The sequence below is a fragment of the Somniosus microcephalus genome, chromosome 1 (genome assembly GCF_052327205.1).
Source record: "Somniosus microcephalus isolate GS21.2 chromosome 1, FLI_Smic_1.0, whole genome shotgun sequence".
Taxonomy (NCBI): Eukaryota; Metazoa; Chordata; class Chondrichthyes; order Squaliformes; family Somniosidae; genus Somniosus; species Somniosus microcephalus.
Genome location: NC_140987.1, coordinates 646,937 through 670,375, shown reverse-complemented (window position 1 = coordinate 670,375; position 23,439 = coordinate 646,937). Strand labels below are relative to the sequence as shown.

The 23,439-nt window shown below is 49.8% G+C and overlaps 1 protein-coding gene across 4 annotated transcripts in view; it reads right to left on the bottom strand.

The window, feature by feature from the left end:
- nup155 (nucleoporin 155) overlaps positions 1 to 23,439 on the bottom strand; it is a 246,435-nt gene that overhangs the window by 40,929 nt on the left and 182,067 nt on the right. For all 4 annotated transcript variants that reach the window (XM_085962233.1, XM_085962254.1, XM_085962243.1 and 1 more), the window contains one exon: positions 4,285 to 4,389. In XM_085962233.1, coding sequence (XP_085818359.1) covers positions 4,285 to 4,389 — 105 coding nt within the window. The remainder of the gene's footprint in view (positions 1 to 4,284; positions 4,390 to 23,439) is intronic.

Here is a 23,439-nt window from a genome sequence, read left to right as displayed (position 1 = left end):
TGTGGAGGCTCAGTCGTTGAGTAATTCAAGACAGATTTTGGGATATTGAGGGAATCAAGGGTAATGGGGATAGTGCAGGAAAGTGGAGTTGAGGGAGAAGATCAGCCATGATCTTATTGAATGGCGGAGCAGGCTCGAAGGGCCGAATGGCCGACTCCTGCTCCTATTTCTTATGTTCTTATGGTTAGGCCTCAGCTGGAGTATTGTGGACAATTCTGGGTACTAAACTTCAGGAAAGATGTAACGGCCTGAGAAAGGGTGCAGAGGAGGTTCACCAGGAGGTTACCAGGGAAGCGGGACTTCAGTTATGAGGAGAGGTCAGAAAAGTTCAGACTGTTCTCCTTGGAACAGAGAAGGTTAAGAGGTGACCTAATAGAGGTTTTTATGATGATGAGAGGTTTTGATAATAAGAGTAGATAAAGAAAGGCTGTTCCCTCTGGCGAGTGGGTCAATAAGCAGAGGTCAGATTTAAAAACATTGGCAAAAGATCTAGACAGGAGATGAGAAATTTTTCCAGGATCTGGAATTTTGTGTGGGGATCGGAACGCTGTACCTGAAAAGGTGGTGGAAACTGATTCCATCAATAATTTTAAAAGGGAGTTGGACGGGGACTGGAGGATGAGGAGCTTACAGGGTGACGGAGAGAAAGCGGGGGTGTGGGACTGAGCACGACTTGATCAAAAATGATCGAATTGAAAGGCAGAACAGGCTCGAGGGGCTGAATGTCTTACTCCTATTCCTATGACATGGGCAATAACAGAGACCTGGCTCAAACAGGGGGAGGATTGAGAACTTAATATTCCTAGCTGTAAAGTATTCAGGAAAGATATGGAAAGAAAAAAAAAAGGGGGTTGGTAGTATTGACCAAAGAAACTATTATAACACTGGAGAGAGATGATGTACTTGAGGATTTAAAGACTATCTATTTGATTAGAATTAAGGAACAACAGAGGAGCTATTACACTGTTGGGTGTCTCCTATAGCCCACCAAATAGTAGGAAGGAGATAGAGGAGCAAATTTGGGGAACAGGGATCAAAATCGCATTAGTTTTAGAGTAGTTATAGAAAAGGACATGGTACAATCAAAGGTGAAAATATTCAGTTGGAGGGGGGCTAACTTCAGTGAGTTGAAAAGGGATCTGGCCCAGGTGGATTGGAATCAAAGGTTGGCAGGCAAAACAGTAATTGAACAATGGAAGGTCTTCAAGCAGGAGATGGTTTGGGTACAGAGTCGACACATTCCCATGAGGGGGAAAGGCAGGGCATGCAAAGCTAGAGCTCCCTGGATGACTAAAGATATAGGCCTAGAAATTCGGTGGCCCGCGCCACCAGTTAGCGCCCAAAGAGGGCACTTAGTGGGTTTAGTGCCACTGGCCTCGCCTCCCGCGAAATTTAGCGGGGTGCTAATGGCGACGTTAGCCTGTAGCGCTGGGCCGCCACCGATGATGTCATCGGTGTGTGCAGCGCCCCGCTACCGCCCCGATCGCGTCCCCCGCTGTAACGCCGGTCGCAATTTGCGACCGGTTCAGGGGGGCCTACCTGCGGCGGTAGTGGCGCCAATTAAAGGGGAGGTGCGGGGCGGCCATTTTTTTTGCTGGCTGCCTGCCAGCACCTCCTCGCGCCGCCGTCCCCGGCCTCCTGAGCCCCCCCACCCCCCCGGGCAGCGCCGGCTGTGTCCCAAGAGCCCGGCACTTCTCCTCGGTGCTGGGCTCTTTTGCCGGCACTCGCGATCTCTGATCGCGCTGGTGCAGGCCCCTCCCCTTAAGGGGAGGAAGGCCTGCAATACCGCAGTGCGCCGTGCCGCAGCGTGGCGCTGCGGCATGTTGCGCTGCGATATTCAGTTGCAGCGCCCCAAGAGGGATGCGGGGCGCCTCAAGCAGCGCCCCGCTTCCGTTTGGGGCGCTGAAACTAAATTTCCGGCGGGCGCAAGCGGCTCCGTCCGGAGCTGTAATTCCGGTGCCCAGGCGAGCTTGGCGCCCCAAGTGGGGCGCCACCGAATTTTTAGGCCATAGAGATTAAAATGAGGCAGAAAAAGGAGGCTTATGATAAATGTCAGATTCATAATTCAGTAGAGAACCAAGCTGAATACAGAAAGTACAGAGGAGAACTAAAAAAGGAGAGAGAGAATGAGAAAAGATTAGCGGGTACCACAAATGGGAACACTGAAGTCTTTTATAAACATATAAATAGTAAAAGGACAGTCAAAGGAAGGGTGGGACCAAATAGGAACTAAAAAGGAGATTTCCATGTGGGGGCAGAGGGCAGGGCTGAGCTACTAAATGAGTATTTTATATCTGTCTTAATTAGAGAAGAGAATGCTGCCAAAGTAGCAGTAAAGGAGGAGGCAGTAGAGAAATTGGATTGGATAAAAACAGATAAGAGAGGTGATAGCTAAAAGGTTGGCAGTCCTCAAAATCGAAAGGTCACCCGGTCCAGATCGGATGCATCCTCGTTTACTGAGGGGAAATTGCAGAGGCTCTGGACACAATCTTCCAATCCTCCTTGGAGAGGGGGGTAGTGCCAGAGGACTGGAGGATAGCAATTGTTACAACACTGTTCAAAAGAGGTGACGGGGATAAACCCGGCAACTACAGGCCAGTCAGCCTAATGTCAGTGGTGGGGAAACTTTGAGAGACAATAATCCGATACAAAATTAATTGTCATTTGGAAAAGTATGGGCTAACAAATGAAAGTCAGCACGGATTTGTTAAAGGAAAATAGTGTTTGACAAACTTGATCAAGTTCACTTGAAATGCCATTGCATACAAGGCTATGGACCAAATGCTGGAAAATGGGATTAGATTGGACAGGGCTTGATGGACGGCGCAGACACGATGGGCCGAAGGGCCTCTTTCTGTGCTGTATAACTCTATGACTCTTAGTAATGGAGCGGGTTGATGAGGGTAGTGCGGTGGATGTTGTGTATATGGGCTTTCAGAAGGCATCTGATAAAGTACCACATAATAGACTTGTTATCAAAATTAAAGCCCATGGGATTAAAGGGGCAGTGGCAGCATGGCTACAAAATTGGCTAAGGGACAGAAAGCAGAGAGTAGTGGTGAACGGTTGTTTTTCAGACTGGAGGGAAGTGTGCAGTGGTGTTCCCCAGGGGTCGGTATTAGGGCCACTGCTCTTTTTGATATATATTAATTACCTGGACTAGGGTATCAGGGCATAATTTCAAACTTTGTTTACTACATTTCCGAGTTTCATGTCATCTGCAATGAGGAGGATAGTAACAGATTTCAGGAGGACATAGACAGACTGTGGGGTGGCGCCTGGGGTCAGAGGTGGAGCTGGGTGCAGTCATCTGGAAGCCCAGGATCAGAGTGGCAATGAGAGAGAGCAGCCATTGCTACAGAAAGACTGGCTCCATCGACAGTTCAGAAGGACTATGGGGGAAGAGATGTCAAAGGAGAACAGTGAGGTCAACTGTAGCAAACAGAGCAGAGGGGTCAAGGGGGTCAAGGAGGACAAGGTGGGGAAAACATGTCACGCTCAGTCATGCAGGACGGCATTTCTGAGCGGGCACTTGTAAATGAGCCCGACTGGTCGAAGTGCAGAGGAACAGAGGGACCTTGGAGTGCATGTCCACAGTTCCCTGAAGGTAGCAGGACAGGTAGACAAGGTGGTTAAGGCGGCATACGGGATACTTGCCTTTATTAGCCGAAGCATAGAATATAAGAGCAGGGAGGTTGTGCTTGAACTGTATAAAACACTAGTTAGGCCACAGCTAGAGTACTGCGTTCAGTTCTGGTCACCGCATTACAAGAAGGATGTGATTGCACTGGAGAGGGTGCAGAGGAGATTTACGAGGATGTTGCCGGGGCTGGGGAATTTTAGCTATGAGGAAAGATTGGATAGGCTGGAGTTGTTTTCTTTGGATCAGAGGAGGCGGAGGGGAGATTTAATTGAGGGTCATAGATTTAAATAATTGGTAGAAGGATTAGAGGGGAGCTGAGGATAACTTTTTTCACCCAGAGGGAGGTGGGGGTCTGGAATTCAGTGCCTGAAAGGGTGGTAGAGGCAGAAACCCTCATCACATTTAAAAAGTACTTGGACATGCACTTGAAGTGCCGTAACCTACAGGGCTCCAGACCAAGAGCTGGAAAGTGAGATTAGGCTGGAGAGCTCTTTTTCAGCTGGCCCAGACACGAATGGCCTCCTTCTGTGCTGTAAATTTCTATGATTCTATGGTCACTAACCAGACCAGGTGAGCGATTACCAGCAGTCTGGAGCTGCGCTGCAGTCACAAGCCATTTTTGCTTAGCCTCAGTACCTTACCTCCAGCAGCTTGTCCATCAGGTCAGCCTGGATCAGCCAGTTAAATAGAGCGATGTTGAAGAGTTCATCTGTTGACCTCTGGGCAAGTTTCAGCATTTGTTCAAACTGGGAAAAAGTGAACAGGTTTAAATAATATACAAACCCTACACACACACCCGATAGCAGACAACCCTACACACACCCTATATAGTTACACAGACCAAGGCACCGTGGCTCAGAAGGCTGTACACAGAGGGGGGTGGGGGGGAGAGAGAGCAGAATCGGAATGTGGTAGTGATCGGGGATTCGATAATTAGGGGGATAGATAATGTCCTCTGCAGTCACGAATGAGAATCCCAAAGGATGTGTTGCCTATCCGGTGCCAGGGTAAGGGGTATTTCGAGGTGGCTGGAGAGGAATTTGGAAACAAAGGGGAAATGTCAGGACAAACGATGTAGGTAGGAACAGGAAGGAGATCCTGCTGAGGCAGTATCAGGAGTTAGGAACTAAATTAAAAAGGACCTAGAGGGTAATAACCACTGGATTATTGCCTGAGCCACGTGCAAATTGGCATAGAGACAGTCAGGCTAGGAGAATTAACACGTGGCTAAAGGGCTGGTGTGGGAAAGAGGGGTTCCTTTTTATGGGACGCTGGCATCAGTACTGGGACAGGAAGGAGCTGTACCGATGGGTCGGGCTCTTCTTGAACTGGGATGGGACCAGTGTCCTAGCGAAAAGGGTAAATAGGATGGTGGTAAAGGCTGTAAACTAGTAAGATGTGGGGGGGGGTTGGCGGGATCTACAAGAAATGAGACAAGCCTAAATATAAACGAAACAGGAAAGGACAGCATAGGACAGACAAAACTAAGGGTGGACATAAATGGCCAGGGAGTGTGTTGTGGAACAGGAGTGTAATAATTTGGTTAAAAATAAAAAGTGAGAGGAACTGCTTTTAAAAATGAGTTAAACTGTCTGTACAGCAATGCACAGCATCCGTATTAAAATATGGGAACTGTAGGCAATAATACGTCACGAGGAACCAGTTATAGTAGGATCATAGAACAGTACAGCACAGAAGGCGGCCATTCGGCCCATCGAGTCTGCGCCGGCTCTTTCGAAGAGCAATTCAGTCAGTCCCACTCCCCCGCTCTTTCCCCATACCCCTGTAATATTTTCTCCTTCAAGTATTTATCCAATTCCCTTTTGAAGGCTGCTATTGAATCTGTATCCACCGCCCGATCAGGCAGCGCATTCCAAATCCTAACCACTCGCTGCGTAAAAAGATTTTTCCTCATTTCGCTATGGTTTTTTTGCCAATCACCTTAAATCTGCGTCCTCTGGTTATCGACCCTTCAGCCATTGGAAACAGTTTATCTTTATTTACTTGATCTAAACCCTTCATGATTTTAAACACCTCTATCAAATCTCCTCTTAGCCTTCTCTGTTCTAAGAAGAACAACCCCAGCTTCTCCAGTCTATCCACGTAACTGTAATCCCCCATCCCTGGAACCGTTCTAGTAAATCTCTTCTGTACCCTCTCCAAAGCCTTCATGCCTTTCCTAAAATTGGACTCAATACTCCAGCTGGGGCCGAACTAGTGTTTTATTTAGGTTTAACATAACTTCCTGGCTTTTGTACTCCATGCGTCTATTTATGAAGCCCAAGATCCCATATACATTATTAACCTGTGCTGCCACCATCAAAGATTTGTGCACAAACACCACCAAGGACTGTCTCTTCTTGCACCCCAGTTAAAATTGTACTATTTAACCTGTATTGTCTCTCCTCATTCTACCTACCAAAATGCATCACCTCACACTTTTCTGTGTTAACTTTCATCTGTCATTATTCCACTAGCACGTCTATGTCCTCTTGAAGTCTATTACTATTATTCCTCACTGTTAAGTTTCGTGTCATCTGTAAATTACCTGGGGGGTCACCATTGACCAGAAACTTAGCTGAACCAGCCACATAAATACATTGGGAACAAGAGCAGGTCAGAGGCTGGGTATTCTGCGGCGAGTGTCTCACCTCCTGACTCCCCAAAGCCTTCCTACCATCCACAAAGCACAAGTAAGGAGTGTGATGGAATACTTTCCACTTGCCTGGATGAGTGCAGCTCCAACAACACAAGAAGCTCGACACCATCCAAGACAAAGCAGCCTGCTTGATTGGCACCCCATCCACCACCTTAAACATTCACTCCTTCCACCACCGGCACACCGTGGCTGCAGTGTGTACCATCTACAAGATGCACTGCAGCAACTCGCCAAGGCTTCTTCGGCAGCACCTCCTAAACCCGCGACCTCTTCCACCTAGAAGAACAAGGGCAGCAGGCGCATGGGAACACCACCACCTCCAAGTTCCCCTACAAGTCACACACCATCCTGACTTGGAAGTATATCGCCGATCCTTCATCGTCGCTGGGTCAAAATCCTGGAACTCCCGACCTAACAGCACTGTGGGAGCACCTTCACCACACGGACCGCAGCGGTTCAAAAGGCTGCTCACCACCACCTTCTCAAGGGCAATTAGGGATGTGCAATAAATGCTGGCCTTGCCAGCGATGCCCACATCCCATAAATGAATTAAAAAATGTTTCCCGAAATTGTGCCCTGTACCCCCAAATCCAAGTCATTAGTGTCAGCTGTGTCTCAGTTGGTAGCACACTTGCCTCTGAGTCAGAAGGTTGTGGGTTCAAGTCCCACTCCAGAGACTTGAGCACATAAAGCTAAGCTGACACTCCAGTGCAGTGCTGAGGGAGTGTTGCACTGTCGGAGGTGCCGTCTTTCGGATGAGACGTTAAACTGAGACCCCGTCTGCTCTCTCAGGTGGATGTAAAAGATCCCATTGCACTATTTCGAAGAGGAGCAGGGGAGTTATCCCCGGTGTCCTGGCCAATACTTATCCCTCAACCAACATAACAAAAACAGTTTATCTGGTCATTATCACATTGCTGTTTGTGGGACATGGCTGTGCGCAAATTGGCTGCCACGTTTCCCACATTACAACAGTGACTCCACTTCAAATAGTACTCCATTGACTGTAAAGCGCTTTGAGCCGTCCGGTGGTCGTGACAGGCGCTATATAAACACAAGTCTTTCTTTCTTTATATTAATGTTATTATAGAATACAAGAGCAGCGGGGGGGGGGGGGTTATGCTTCAACTGTATAAAACACTAGTTAGGCCACAGCTAGAGTACTGTGTACAGTTCTGGTCACCACATTACAGGAAAGATGTGATTGCACTAGAGAGGGTACAGAGGAGATTTACAAGGATATTGCCAGGACTGGAGAATTTTAGATTGGATAGGCTGGGGTTGTTTTCTTTGGAACAGAGAAGACTTGATTAAGGTGTATAAAATTATGAGATAGAGTGGATAGGAAGGACCTATTTCTCCGAGCAGAGGTCAATAACCAGGGGGCATAGATTTAAAGTAATTGGTCGGAGGATTAGAGGGGATTTGAGGAGAACTTTTTTCACCCAGAGGGCGGTGGGGGTCTGGAACTCGCTGCCTGAAAAGGTGGTAGAGGCAGAAACGCTCATCACGTTTAAAAATACTTGGATGTGCACTTGAAGTGCCGTAACCTACAGGGCTACGGACCAAGAACTGGAAAGTGGGATTAGGCCGGATAGCTCTTTTTCGGCCAGCACAGACACGAAGGCTTGAATAGCCTCCTTCCTTGCTGTAATATTCTATAATTCTTTGATTCTATGAATGAGTGCAGCAAAGCACATTGGGAGAGCAGAGCATTTAAAAAGAGTGCGGGAATCAAAGGGAGTGCAGCGAAGCAGAAAACAAAACTCTGTTTTGGCGAGGAAAATATTCAATAAGTGACATCATATCTAAATCAACACAGAGGGAGGAGCAGCAGAATTCAAGGGTTTTAAGGCAAGTATATAGGAGACACGGTGGCATAGTGGTTAGCACTGTTGCCTCACAGCGCCAGGGACCCGGGTTCAAATCCGGCCTCGGGTGACTGTCTGTGTGGAGTTTGCACATTCTCCCCGTGTTTGCGTGGGTTTCCTCCGGGTGCTCCGGTTTCCTCCCACAGTCCAAAGATGTGTGGGTTAGGTTGATTGGCTATGATAAAACTGACCCTTAGTGTTAGGGGGATTAAATACGTGGGGTTACAGGGATCGGGTGGGATATGTGTTGGTGTAGGCTCAATGGGCCGAAATGGCCTCTATCTGCACTGTGGGGTTTCTGTGATTAATATCTATATATGCACTATACTTGTGTGTTTAGTATTTTTAAAGTGACGTGAGCACGAGGGAAGGAGCTGATTGGGGAGTAGCTGGTGAGTGTTATTTTTCCCGGATCAGATCAGGGACAAGTCTTCAGTTTATTTCTGGTAAGTTTAGATAGTAATCTAAATAAATAGAGGCATTTAAAATATTTTCCAGTGTTATAATGCTTAGTGCAAATTAGTGTGTAGAAAAAGAAAAAAAACTTTAGATATAAATAATATAGACTAAGATATGGCAGAGCAGGTTGTGTCTGGACTGCAGTATGTCGGAGTTTGTGGACAGCGAGACTGTCCCGAGTAAACACATCTGCAGTAGATGTCTCTGTCTCGAATCTCTCCCGGTCAGAGTCATTGTGCTGGAGTGCGAGTTGGAGACACTCCAACACATAAGGGAGGGGGAGGAGTATCTGGACAGTTTACTCCAGATTTCAGTCACATCTCAGAGAGGTGCAGGTTCAGAACGGGGTTGGTGTGAGCGATAGTGTACAGAGTAAAGGGAACTCAGGTGAGATAGAGAATGAGGATCCGCAGAATGTGATCCTATTCAACAAATGCAATGTATTTGCTACCTGTGAGGATAAGGATAAAGACTGTTGGAAGGACAGCCAGAATGCAGACCATGGCATTTTGGAGCAGGAGGCTGTCCAAAAGGGCGGAGGAGTGGAAACATAATGTGGTAGTTGTAGGGGATTCAATATTTAGGGGGACAGATAGCATCCTTTGTAAGCAAGATCGAGAGTTCCACATGGTATGTTGCCTACCTGGTGCCAGGGTGAGGGACATCTTGAACTGGCTTGAAAGGATATTGGAGAGGGAGAGGGAGGATCCAGTGTTGTGGTCCATGTTGGGACCAACAACATAGGGAAGAGTCAGCAAGAGGTCCAGGGAATTTGGGGAGTACCAGGAACTAGGGGCTAAATTAACGAACAGGGCCTCAAGGGTTATAATCTCTGGATTATTACCTGAGCCACGTGAAAATTGGCAAAGGGATAATCAGATTCGGGAGGTGAACACGTGGCGTGGTGTGGAAAGGAGGGGTTACATTTCATGGGGCACTGGCACCAGCATTGGGACAGGAAGGAATTGTACGCCTGAACTGTGCTGGGACCAGGGTCCTAGCGTAAAGGATAAACAGTGGGGTCACAAGGACTTTAAACTAGAAAATGGGGAGGGGGAGGGTGTGGGGTGATCGGAGGACTCCGGTGGGAAATGTAGTGTATAAATAATAGTTCAAAAACAAACGAAAGGGAAGAGAGTAGAGCAAGAGTCAGAAATTGTGCTTTAGGGACTACATGTAAATGAAAAACTAAAAGATGTAAAGTGATTAAACCAGGAGATAGAAATGAGAAACATGTGAGTAAAACATCAGAGCTGAAGGACAGGCTAGGGCGTGTGGCCCACACAAGCCTTCTTTATGCAAACGCACGGAGTATAAGGAATAAACTGAATGAACTGCACGTGCAAATTCAACTTGGAGGGTACGACATGGTAGCCATTACTGAAACATGGCTGCAAGACAGTCAGGACTGGGAACTAAATATACCAAGTTAAAAGGTCGACAGGAACGATAGGGAAATGGCAGAGGGAGAGGAGTAGCCTTGGTGATTATGGATGAAATTACTTCAATGGTAAGAGAGGATATAACGAGAGGTAAGCAGGCAGTGGAGACTTTATGGGTAGAATTATGAAATAGGAAAGGATCTAAGACTGTAGTGGGAGTTGTGTATAATAGTGGGGCTGGGAGGGTCCAGGTGAGCAGGAATTTAAAAAGTCAATGAGAAATGAATAGAGGATAGAGATGGGGGAAATAATAACCAGAGTGTGACAAAATGTTTAAAAATAAGAGTGCAACAGAAAATGGGGACAAAACAAGGAGAAATGCTAAAAAGACAAAGTTAAAAGCTCTATATCTGAATGCACGCAGCATTCGTAACAAGATAGATGAGTTGACGGCACTATTGATACAAATGGGTATGATCTGATCGCCATTTCAGAGACGTGGTTGCAAGGTGACCAGGGCTGGGAACGGAATATTCCAGGGTATTTGACAATTCGGAAGGATAGACAGAAAGGAGAGGGAGTAGGGTGGCTTTGTTGCGATCAATGCAGTGGTGAGAAGTGATATTGATATTGGCTCAGAAGATCAAGATGTAGGGAGGGATTTTAACTCGGGCGCGGGATGGTGTCATGTTATCCGAATTTCGTGTTTCCCACACGAATCTAAATGGATGTGGGAGATTGACGCAATTTTAACGGAATTGGCCAATTGATTTCCAACATGTGGGAAGCCTTTGCAAATGGGTTTTTCATGACTTAAAGTCCCCTCCAATGACGTCATCATTGCTGCTGCATTTAAGGTCCACAGCAAGCCTTGCTTCTTCTGCAGACTGCCAAGCTTCTTGACTGTGCAGTGAGGGGGAGCTGCAGCAAATATGACAAGCGGGAGGGCCAGATCAGCTCCTCGCTTTGACGAGGCGGCACTGCAGGCATTGGTGGATGGGGCTAGGGCCAACAGGGAGGTGCTCTTCCCTTCATCAGGGAGGATGAGGCCTCCCACTCAGACCAAGGCAGTGTGGATGCAGGTGGCTGAGGAGGTCAACTCCTTGGGAGTCACCCGCAGAACCTGGATACAGTGCAGGAAAAGATTTCATGACCTTCAGCGCACTGGGAAAGTGAGTATGAATTTCCCATCACCCTCAATCTGATCCCCATTGCCTTTCCTCACCAGCACTCAGCTTTAGCAATCTCTTCCTCCACATCCCACTTGACACCGACATCCCTTACCTATTCTGTCTCTCTCGATGCTCACAGTCACATAACTATTCCACCATGCAGCCCTCACACTCCCGATCACTCTGATGCTTTGAACACAACTGACAACACACAGGGAGGGCCCTTGTTCTTGCAACCTCACTCCATCTTTGTCTCCTTCTAAGTATCTATGCTATGCAAGCTCTACAGTCACTCCTTCATTCTCACTCAACTTCCACTTGTCTCCCTCATTGCAGGAAAAGAGAGCTCACAACAAAAGAGAACGAGCCAGGACAGGAGGAGGGACAGCCTCAATAGCCCACCTGACCCCCTGGGAGGAGGCCGTCCTGGAAATTATGGGCATTGAGGATGATTCGCGCGTGGGGTACAGACAGATGGGTGCAACACAGCAAGCTGGTGACAGAAAAGTTTCCCATCTCTCTCTTTGACATTGCATGAGTCGCTGATAATGATTGTGAAGCTGTAACAGATGCACTTATGAGCATCTGCAAAAAGCTATGTGCATGTAGCCTTTGCATCACATCTCTGACTCTTTCCTTTATTTCCCCACAGGGCCATCACAAGCATCCATCCCCCCTAGCCAGGAAGAAGAGGCTGAGCAGCCAGACTCCTCAGAGGAAGCTGCAACCTCCGAGGGTGCAGCGTCAGCAGAATTCAGCGCACCCAGCACCAGCGCAGACACTTGCACCTCGGTGGGACCTTCGGGACATAGAGTAGTGTTGTAACCTGGTGTATCACAGCTTACAAGTGAGCATCAACAGATTGTGGAGACAGGGACAGCAGTGGAGAGTCCGAGTCGGAGGGCGCAGGACTCTGCCAGCTCGGCTCAGCAGCATGTCGACCCTCTGCCTCTAGGTCATAGAGTCATAGAGTTATACAGCACGGATAGAGGCCCTTCGGCCCATCGTGTTAGCGCCGGCCATCAAGCCCTGTCTAATCTAATCCCATATTCCAGCATTTGGCCCGTAGCCTTGTATGCTATGGCATTTCAAGTGCACATCCAAATGCTTCTTAAATGTTGTGAGGGTTTCTGCCTCCACAACCCTTTCAGGCAGTGAGTTCCAGACTCCAACCACCCTCTGGGTGAAAAAGTTCTCTCTCAAATCCCCTCTAAACCTCCCGCCCTTTACCTTGAATCTATGCCCCCTAGTTATTGACCCCTCTACTAAGGGAAAAAGCTCCTCAGCATCCATCCTATCTATGCCCCTCCTAATTTTGTACACCTCAATCATGTCCCCCCTCAGCCTCCTCTGCTCCAAGGAAAACAAACCCAATCTGCCCAGTCTCTCTTCATAGCTGAAGCGCTCCGGCCCTGGTAACATCCTGGTGAACCTCCTCTGCACCCTCTCTAACGCGATCACATCCTTCCTGTAGTGTGGCGACCAGAACTGCACACAGTATTCCAGCTGTGGCCTAACCAGTGTTTTATACAGCTCCATCATAACCTCCTTGCTCTTATATTCAATGCCTCGGCTAATGAAGGCAAGTATCCCATATGCCTTTTTTTACCACCTTATCCACCTCCTTATCCACCTGTTCCGCCGCCTTCAGGGATCTGTGCACTTGCACACCCAGATCCCTCTGACCCTCCGTCTTGCCTAGGGTCTTTCCATTCATTGTGTATTCCTTTGCCTTGTTAGTCCCCCCCAAAGTGCATCACCTCGCACTTTTCCGGGTTAAATTCCATTTGCCACTGTTCCGCCCATCTGACCAACCCATCTATATCGTCCTGCAGACTGAGGCTACCCTCCTCGCTATTTACCACCCTACCAATTTTTGTATCATCCGCGAACTTACTGATCATACCCTTTACATTCATATCCAAGTCATTAATGTAGACCACAAACAGCAAGGGACCCAGCACTGATCCCTGTGGTACCCCACTGGTCACAGGCTTCCAGTCACAAAAACAACCTTCGACCATCACCCTCTGCCTTCTGCCACTAAGCCAGTTTTGTATCCAATGTGCCAAGGCACCCGGGATTCCATGGGCTCTTATCTTCTTGACCAGTCTCCTGTGCGGGACTTTATCGAAGGCCTTACTGAAATCCATGTATACCACATCCACACACCTAGTCACCCCCTCAAAAAATTCAATCAAATTAGTCAGACATGATCTTCCCTTGACAAAGCCATGTTGACTGTCCCTGATTAATCCTTGCCTCTCCAAGTGGAGACAAATTTTGTCCCTCAGGACTTTTTCCAATAATTTTCCTACCACTGATGTTAGGCTCACTGGCCTGTAGTTCCCCGGTTTTTCCCTACTACCCTTCTTGAATAATGGTACTACATTAGCGGTTCTCCAGTCCTCTGGCACATCCCCTGTGGCCAGAGAGGGCCTGAATATATGTGTTACAGCCCCCGCAATCTCCTCCTTTGCCTCACACAGCAGCCTGGGATACATTTCATCCGGGCCTGGGGATTTATCCATTTTTAGGCCAGCTAAAACCGCCAATACCTCCTCCCTCTCGATGTTAATATGTTCGAGCATATCACAGTCCCCCCCGCCCTATTTCTATGTCTACATCGTCCTTCTCCATAGTGAAAACAGATGCAAAAAATTCATTTAGAACCCCTCCTACATCTTCTGGCTCCACACACAGATTGCCACTTTTGTCCCTAATGGGCCCTATTTTTTCCCTAGTTATCCTCTTACCCTTAATATACTTATAAAACATCTTCGGATTTTCCTTTATTTTGCTCGCCAGTGTTATTTCATGGCCCCTCTTTGATCTCCTAATTTCTTTTTTAAGTATCCCCCTGCACTTTTTGTACTCCTCTAGGGCTTCCTCTGTCTTTAGCCTTTTGTATCTACCAAAAGCCCTCCTTTTTTTCCTAATCCATTCTCGTATATCCCCTGACATCCAAGGTTCCCTGTGGTTTTTGGAACCACCCTTGACCTTTACGGGAACATGTTGCCATTGTATGATCTCAATCTCCCTTCTGAAAGCCTCCCATTGCTCCGATGCGGATTTTCCTACAAGTAGCTGATCCCAGTCCATTTTGGCCAGATCCTGCCTTATCCTATTAAAATCGGCCTTCCCCCAATTTAGAACCTTTATTTCCGGCCCATCCCTGTCCTTTTCCATGACCACCTTAAATCTTACCATATTATGGTCACTATCACCAAAGTGCTCACCTACTAGCACTTTTTCCACTTGGCCGGCCACATTCCCTAGAATTAGGTCCAGTACCGCCCCCTCTCTTGTAGGACTTTCTACATGCTGGCTCAAAAAGCTCTCCTGGATGCACTTTAAGAATGCTACACCCTCTGAGCCTTTCACACTCTGACTATCCCAGTTAATATTGGGGAAGTTGAAATCCCCCATTATTATTACCCTATTATTTTCACACTTCTCTGAGATTTGCCTACATATCTGTTCCTCTATCTCCCCGACTGTTTGGAGGCCTATAGTACACTCCCAGCAAAGTGCTTGCCCCCTTTTTGTTTTCAAGCTCCACCCATATGGCCTCATTAGAGGACCCTGCTAATATATCATCCCTCCTTACTGCAGTAATTGACTCCTTAATTAATATTGCGACACCCCCTCCTCTTATACCTCCCCCTCTGTCTCGCCTGAAGATTCTGTACCCCGGAATATTGAGCTGCCAGTCTTGCCCTTCCCTCAACCATGTCTCCGTGATAGCAACAATATCATACTCCCATGTGTTTATCAACACCATCAGTTCATCCACCTTATTTGCAAGACTCCTTGCATTAAAATAGATGCCATCCAGCCTTGCCCTTATATATTTGCCCTGTCTACCAAGCTGACTTGTTTTTTTCTCTATAATTGGCAGCACATCCCCCCCTATTTCAGCTCCCCTCTGTATCCCATCCCCCTGCCAAGTTAGTTTAAACCCCCCCCAACAGTGCTAGCAAACCTCCCCGCAAGGATATTTGTCCCGCTCTGGTTCAGGTGCAACCCGTCCGACTTGTACAAGTCCCACCTTTCCCAGAAGCAGGCCCAGTGATCCAGGAAAGTAAAACCCTCCCCCCTACACCAACTCTTTAGCCACGCATTCATCTGCTCTATCCTCCCATTCCTATACTTACTAGCACGTGGCACTGGGAGTAATCCAGAGATTACAACCTTTGAGGTCCTGCTCTTTAATCTGTTACCTAGCTCCCTAAATTCTTGATGCAGGACCTCATCCCTCTTTTTACCTATGTCGTTGGTACCAATGTGGACCACGACCATTGGCTGTTCACCCTCCCCCTCCAGAATGCCCTGCAGCCGCTCAGTGATATCCTTGACCCTGGCACCAGGGAGGCAACAAACCATCCTGGATTCACGTCTACGGCCACAGAGACGCCTATCTGTTCCCCTTACTATAGAATCCCCTACCACTATTGCTCTCCCACTCTTTTTCCCCCCTTCCTGGGCAGCAGGAGCACCCCCAGTGCCAGGAAGTTGGCTGCTGCTGCCTTCCCCTGGTGAGTCATCCCCCTCAACAGTATCCAAAGCGGTATACTTGTTTGAAAGGGGGGTGTCCGCAGGGGTTCCCTGCACTACCTGCCTGCCTTTGTTGCTCCGCCTGATGGTCACCCCGTGCTGCCCTACCCTGAGGCGTGAACAACTCGCTAAACGTGCTATCCACGAGCCTCTCAGCATCGCACATGCTCCAAAATTCATCCACCCGCAGCTCGAGCACCGCAATGCGGTCTGCAAGTAGCTGCAGCTGGATGCATTTCCCGCACACATGGTCGTCAGGGACACTGGCAGCGTCCCTGATTTCCCACATGGAGCAAGAGGAGCAGAACACGGGTCTGAGCTCTCCTGCCATGACTTACTCCTTTAATTAATTTAAAAATGTATTCAATACCCCAGTTACAGGTATACTCTGGGGCGCTTTATTTACCAACTGTCCCCACTGCACCAGAGACCCTAGAAATTTAACACCACAGAAGTCAAGCTTGTATTGAAAAGAGAGAAATACTCACCAACCAATCACTTACCTGCTCCCTGGTGACGTCACACACTGATTACTTTTTACCTCTCTCCTCTGCTGTTGATTTGGTGGGTGATGCGCTATCAATTACTCATAAAAGACTGAGAGTTAGAAGAGTAACCAAAGGCTTTTATTAACAACAGAATGGAGGTCTGCCTCGAGTGGTCGACCGGTCCAGGATACCAAGGGCTGGGGAGCAGTCACCTTTATACTAGGACCTGTGGGAGGAGTCAGCCGAGGCATGTCCAGGCATGTACACAGTGGAATACAAACAGTGGTTTACCACATTCACCCCTTGTTTAAAATTGAGTCCGGCGGGGTGAAGTGTATTAAAAGTTAGTGTATTGGAGTCTCTCCGGAGGTCTTGTCTGCCGCTGTGATCGGCGTGGCGACGGCAGGGGTAGTGAAGTTTCCGGCGTCGAGTCCAGCGTGGGCTGTGGCACAGGCGTGTCGTCCTCGTAGATGTCGAGCGGGTCGCGGGGCCCAGGCCTGCCGTCTGCTGGGGCTGGATATCGGATCGTGGGGGGGGGTGGTAGTGGGTAGTGGGTTACTGTGGTCCCCGAGGGTGCAAGGTCTCTTATGGAGACTGTGTCCTCCCGCCCGTCCGGGTATGCGATGTAAGCATACTGGGGGTTGGCGTGGAGGAGGTCGACCCTCTCGACCAGGGGGTCCGTTTTATGGGTCCTCACGTGTCTTCTCAGTAGGACCGGCCCTGGGGACGTCAGCCATGGCGGTAGCGATGTCCCCGATGTGGACTTCCTTGGGAAGACAAACATTTTCTCATGAGGGGTGGCGTTAGTGGCAGTGCAGAGCAGTGACCGAATAGAGTGGAGCGCATCGGGGAGCACATCCTGCCAGCGGGAGGTTGGAAGGCCCCTAGACTTTAAGGCTAGCAGGACGGCCTTCCAAACTGTCGCATTTTCTCTTTCCACCTGTCCGTTCCCCCGGGGGTTGTAACTGGTGGTCCTGCTTGTGGCAATACCCCTAGTTAGCAGGTACTGACGGAGTTCGTCGCTCATAAACGATGAGCCCCGGTCGCTATGGATATAGCTGGGGAAGCCGAACAGGGTGAAGAGGTTGTTCAGACATTTAATGACCGTGGCACTGGTCATGTCCGGGCAGGGGAAGGCGAACGGGAAACGGGAGTACTCATCAATAATATTGAGGAAGTACACATTGCGGTCGGAGGAGGGGAGAGGCCCTTTAAAATCGACGCTCAGGCGCTCGAAGGGGCGAGTGGCTTTTATCAGGTGGGCCCTGTCTGGTCTATAAAAGTGCGGTTTGCACTCAGCGCAGACTTGGCAGTTCCTGGTCATGGTCCTGACCTCCTCAATAGAGTAAGGCAGGTTGCGGGCCTTGATGAAGTGGAAGAACCTGGTGACCCCCGGGTGGCAGATTGTATCGTGACCATTTACCTTAATGTCCATTGTGGAACTGGCCAGTTGGTGCGGTCTCGCTTGGTCCAGTGTAACGGATGCCAGCGTAGGGGTCGGTGTGTCGCTGCGGGTATCAGATGAGGCGGTGTCGGGGGCCAGCTGCGTCCCGGCTGTCGTCCAAGATGGCGGCGTCCATGATCCCCATGTGGCTGGAGGCGTCCAAAATGGCTGCTGTACCGGTGATTCGCACATGGCCGGGGAGGTCCAAGATGGCGGCCCGCATGGCCCACACGCGGCGCTGCTGGGGTTCGGGGTGGCTTTGGCCCTGCAGACGCTAGCGTAGTGTCCCTTCTTCCCGCAGCCCGAGCAGATCGCGTTTTTCGCCGGGCAGCGCGCTCTGGGGTGTTTTGCCTGGCCACAGAAGTAGCATTTCTGGCCTTGGGGCACTGCTGTCTGGCCTTGGGACACTGCTGCGGTAGTTGGGCCATTGTTGGGGTGTGGCTGGGGTGGCACGGCGCTATGAGGCGGTCCTACCGTGTCCCAGGCTGTCATTCCCCGCGGCGTCCACGGTGCAGAGGAGTAGGCATCCATGCCCTGGTAGGCTGCATCCAACGATAGTGCGAGTTCAGAGGCCTTGTTGAGGTCGAGGTTACTCTGCTCCAACAGTCGCTGTCGGGTGTAATTGGATCTGTGGCCCGCTACAAAAGCGTCCCGGATAAGTTCCTCTGTGTACACGGCGGCCTTTACATCCTTACAACCACAGGCCCGGCCAAGCACAGACAGTGCCTGAAGGTATTCCACGGTCGATTCCCCAGGTTGTTGTTTACGACTCCCCAGGAGGTGCCTGGCGTACACTTCGTTCACTGGGCGCGTGTACTGGTCCTTGAGGAGCTTGATAGCGTCCGCGTACGAGGTCGCGTCTTGGATGACCGAGTACACTCGGTGGTTCACTTTGGAGGTCAGGACATCCAGTTTGTCCTCGTCCGATTTGATTGCTTCGGAGGCGGTCAGGAATTTTTCGAAACACTTAAGCCAGTGAGTAAACTTGGTGGATGAGTCCGCCTCCCGATGATCTAAGTCCAGGCATGCTGGTGTGAGGATCTTCTCCATTATAAAATGTTGTTAATAAAATTGATGCGCTATCAATTACTCATAAAAGACTGAGAGTTAGAAGAGTAACCAAAGGCTTTTATTAACAACAGAATGGAGGTCTGCCTCGAGTGGTCGACCGGTCCAGGATACCAAGGGCTGGGGAGCAGTCACCTTTATACTAGGACCTGTGGGAGGAGTCAGCCGAGGCATGTCCAGGCATGTACACAGTGGAATACAAACAGTGGTTTACCACAGTGGGCCTCTGCCTTCGCGCCGGTTTTTAAGCCGGGCTCCTCCTCCGCTGCTGCTCTCCCCCGAACTGGTCGGGCCTCTGCCTTTGCGCCGGTTTTTAAGCCGGGCTCCTCCTCCGCTGCTGCTCTCCCCCGAACTGGTCGGGCCTCTGCCTTCGCGCCGGTTTTTAAGCCGGGCTCCTCCTCCGCTGCTGCTCTCCCCCGAACTGGTCGGGCCTCTGCCTTTGCGCCAGTTTTTAAGCCGGGCTCCTCCTCCGCTGCTGCTCTCCCCCGAACTGAAGGTCCATCCATAAGATCAGAGGTGATGGAACTCTAGGCACAGATGCAGGAGTCTCTGGCAGGTTTTGTCTCTAGGGTCACTGCGAGTGTGGAGCGGATGGAGGAGTCCATAGCGAATATGAGCAGAGCCTTTGTGGAGTCATTGGCGCATGAACGCATCACCACGGAAAGGACGGCAACCTCCGTAGAAAGGATGGCTACGGTAGAGGAGAGGATGGCTGCGGCCATGGAGAAGCTTAGTCGCCAGGGTATGGAAAACATGGTCATTGTTCAGAATAGAATGACATCTCTTGAGGAGCGATGGGCATCTATTGAACAGAGAAACCAGACCTTCATGGAAGTCCTTCCGAGAAAGACTGCCATTGCAGATACGGGTCCCCATGGCCCCCCCCCGATGTTCAGCAAAGTGCTCTCCAGACACTTCCAGGCGCTGGCCCCTTCTGGCCTGTGCAGCTTCAGGTGGGTGAGCAGCAGCCTGGCGCTCCTGCTGTTGTTGTTCCTGGTTCTGCTGCTGCCGCTCGAGCTCCTCCAATGCCCAGATAGGAAGGAAATAAATGGCTCCCATGCTTCTGGTATATGCCTCCGTTGAGGAAGCGCTGAGTGAAGGTGGTGAGAGGGGTTTCCCAGGAGGCTCCAATCTTCCAGAGGTGTGGTTAAGCCTTCTAAAAGTTGCCCCAAACCGGAGACCACTAAGTCCTGCCACCTGCAAATGATGGCTGATCAAATCTCCTCTTTAATGGTTGACCTGCAGGTGAGTCAGCAATTCAATAGTGCTCCCGGCAGGTTTCACATTCGTGTTTCCCACCAGGCGTGTTTTACGTGAGAAGAGAGTTAAATTTGCAAGGGCCTGTTAAAATAGGATTATGGAGGCCATTTAGTGGTTATTAAGGGCCTTAAAGACCAGTCCCGCCTGTTGGATGCGGGACGGAGTCGGGACCATCAGACATGCCTGAGTTAAAATTGCTTGGAGTTGGGAACCAGGCGGGGGGGGGGGGGACCGCCCGCCAGTTTCTGCGATTTTAACCCCCCGCACGCCTCCAAGCCTGACTCCACGGCGCAATGAAAATAGAGCCCGTAGAATCGGTTTGGGTGGAGATAAAAAATAATAAAGGGAAAAAGTTTCTGGTGGGCGTAGTCTACAGGCCCCCGAACAGTAGCAATACTGTTGGACAGAGTATAAATCAACAAATAATGAAGGCCTGTAAAAAAAGGTACGGTAATAATCATGGGTGATTTTAATCTCCATATTGATTGGACAAATCACATTGGCCATGGTAGCCTTGAGGAGCAGTTCATAGAATGTATCCGGGATGGTTTCCTAGAACAGTATGTAATGGAACCAACCAGGGAGCAGGCTCTCTTGGATCTGGTACTGTGTAAAGAGACAGAATTAATAAATGATCTCATGAAAAGGATCCTCCAGGAAAGAGTGATCATAGCATGGTTGCATTTCAAATGCGGAGCGAGAGTCGGCGGGAATCGCGGGCTGAGCGGCGAGTATAAAAGGCTCCAAGAGACCAGGTAGGCCTCAGTGCGGAGCGAGAGTCGGCGGGAATCGCGGGCTGAGCGGCGAGTATAAAAGGCTCCAAGAGACCAGGTAGGCCTCAGTGCGGAGCGAGAGTCGGCGGGAATCGTGGGGTGAGCGGTGAGTATAAAAGGCTCCAAGAGACCAGGTAGGCCTCAGTGCGGAGCGAGAGTCGGCGGGAATCGCGGGCTGAGCGGTGAGTATAAAAGGCTCCAAGAGACCAGGTAGGCCTCAGTGCGGAGCGAGTGTCGGCGGGAATCGTGGGGTGAGCGGCGAGTATAAAAGGCTCCGAGAGACCAGGTAGGTCTCAGTGCGGAGCGAGAGTCGGCGGGAATCGCGGGCTGAGCGGCGAGTATAAAAGGCTCCGAGAGACCAGGTAGGCCTCAGTGCGGAGCGAGTGTCGGCGGGAATCGCGGGCTGAGCGGCGAGTATAAAAGGCTCCGAGAGACCAGGTAGGCCTCAGTGCGGAGCGAGAGTCGGCGGGAATCGCGGGCTGAGCGGCGAGTATAAAAGGCTCCGAGAGACCAGGTAGGCCTCAGTGCGGAGCGAGAGTCGGCGGGAATCGCGGGCTGAGCGGCGAGTATAAAAGGCTCCGAGAGACCAGGTAGGCCTCAGTGCGGAGCGAGAGTCGGCGGGAATCGCGGGCTGAGCGGCGAGTATAAAAGGCTCCGAGAGACCAGGTAGGCGTACTAATCTCCAATCTCGGAACTCAGAGGGAAGGAGAGAAGTAAAAGGAAATCGGAGTGTGACGTCACCAGAAAGCAAAAGGTAAGTGATTGGGTGGCAAGTATTTCTCTCTTATTAGAATTAAACTCCGTGGTTTATAGTTTGTTTGTAAACCAGAGCCCTTAAATTATATCATTTAGCTGTAAGGTAACTTCAATTCTGCGGTTTATATTTTCTAGGGTCTCTCTGGTGTAGCAGGGACTTCTGCCATACAAGCGCCCTAGAGTATATCTTTAATTGGTGGTATTGAATTAATTTAAATTAATTAAAGGGCAAGTCATGTCAGGACAGCCCAGCCCCGTGTTATGCTCCACCTGCGCTATGTGGGAATTCAGGGACGCTGCCAGTGTCCCCGACGACCATGTGTGCCGGAAATGTATCCAGCTGCAGCTACGAGCAGACCGCATTGAGGTGCTGGAGCTGCGGATGGATGAGTTTTGGAGCATTCGCGATGCTGAGAAGGTCACGGATAACACATTTAGTGAGTTGGTCACACCGCAGGTAAGGGCTGCACAGGCAGAAGGGAAATGGGTGACCATCAGGCGGAGCAGTAGAAGCAGGCAGGTAGTGCAGGGGACCCCCGTGGCCATCCCCCTCTCAAACAGGTATACCGATTTGGATACTGTTGAGGGGGATGACTTAACAGGGGAAGGCAGCAGCAGCCAACTTCCTGGCACCAGGGGTGCTTCTGCTGCTCAGGAAGGGAGGAAAAAGAGTGGGAGAGCAATAGTGGTAGGGGATTCTATCGTAAGGGGAACAGATAGGCGTTTCTGTGGCCGTAGACGTGACTCCAGGATGGTTTGTTGCCTCCCTGGTGCCAGGGTCAAGGATGTCACTGAACGGCTGCAGGGCATTCTGAAGGGGGAGGGTGAACAGTCAGAAGTGTTGGTTCACATTGGGACCAACGACATGGGTAGGAAGAGGGATGAGGTCCTGCAGCAAGAATTTAGGGAGCTAGGTAGCAGATTAAAGAGCAGGACCTCAAAGGTTGTAATCTCTGGATTACTCCCGGTGCCACGTGCTAGTGAGTATAGGAATAGGAGGATAGAGCAGATGAATGCGTGGCTAAAGAGTTGGTGCAGGAGGGAGGGCTTTAGTTTCCTGGATCACTGGGTCTGCTTCTGGGGAAGGTGGGACTTGGACAAGTCGGACAGGTTGCACCTGAACCAGAACGGGACAAATATCCTTGCGGGGAGGTTTGCTAGCACTGTTGGGGGGGGGGGGGGGGGGGGGCGGGGTTTAAACTAACTTGGCAGGGGGATGGGATACAGAGTGGAGCTATAATAGGGGGTGATGTACAGCCAAATATAGAGGTAAAAACAAGTCAGCTTGGAAGGCAGAGCAAATATGTAATGGCACAAGGGAGTGGGGCAAGGCTGGATGGCATTTATTTTAATGCAAGGAGTCTTCCGAATAAGGTGGATGAACTGAAGGTGTTGATGAACACATGGGAGTATGATATTGTTGCTATCACAGAGACATGGTTGAGGGAGGGGCAAGACTGGCAGCTCAATATTCCAGGGTATAGAATCTTCAGGTGAGACAGAGGAGGGGTAAAAGAGGAGGGGGTGTTGCAATATTAATTAAGGAGTCAATTACTGCTGTAAGGAGGGATGATATATTAACAGGTTCATCTAATGAGGCCATATGGGTAGAACTTAAAAACGGAAAGGGGGCAAGCACTTTGCTGGGAGTGTACTATCGGCCCCCAAACAGTCAGGGGGAGATAGAGGAACAGGTATGTAGGCAAATCTCAGAGAACTGTGCAAATAATAGGGTAATAATAGTGGGGGATTTCAACTTCCCCAATATTAACTGGGATAGTCAGAGTGTGAAAGGCTTAGAGGGTGCGGAATTCTTAAAGTGCATCCAGGAGAGCTTTTTGAGCCAGCATGTAGAAAGTCCTACAAGAGAGGGGGCGGTACTGGACCTAATTCTAGGGAATGTGGCC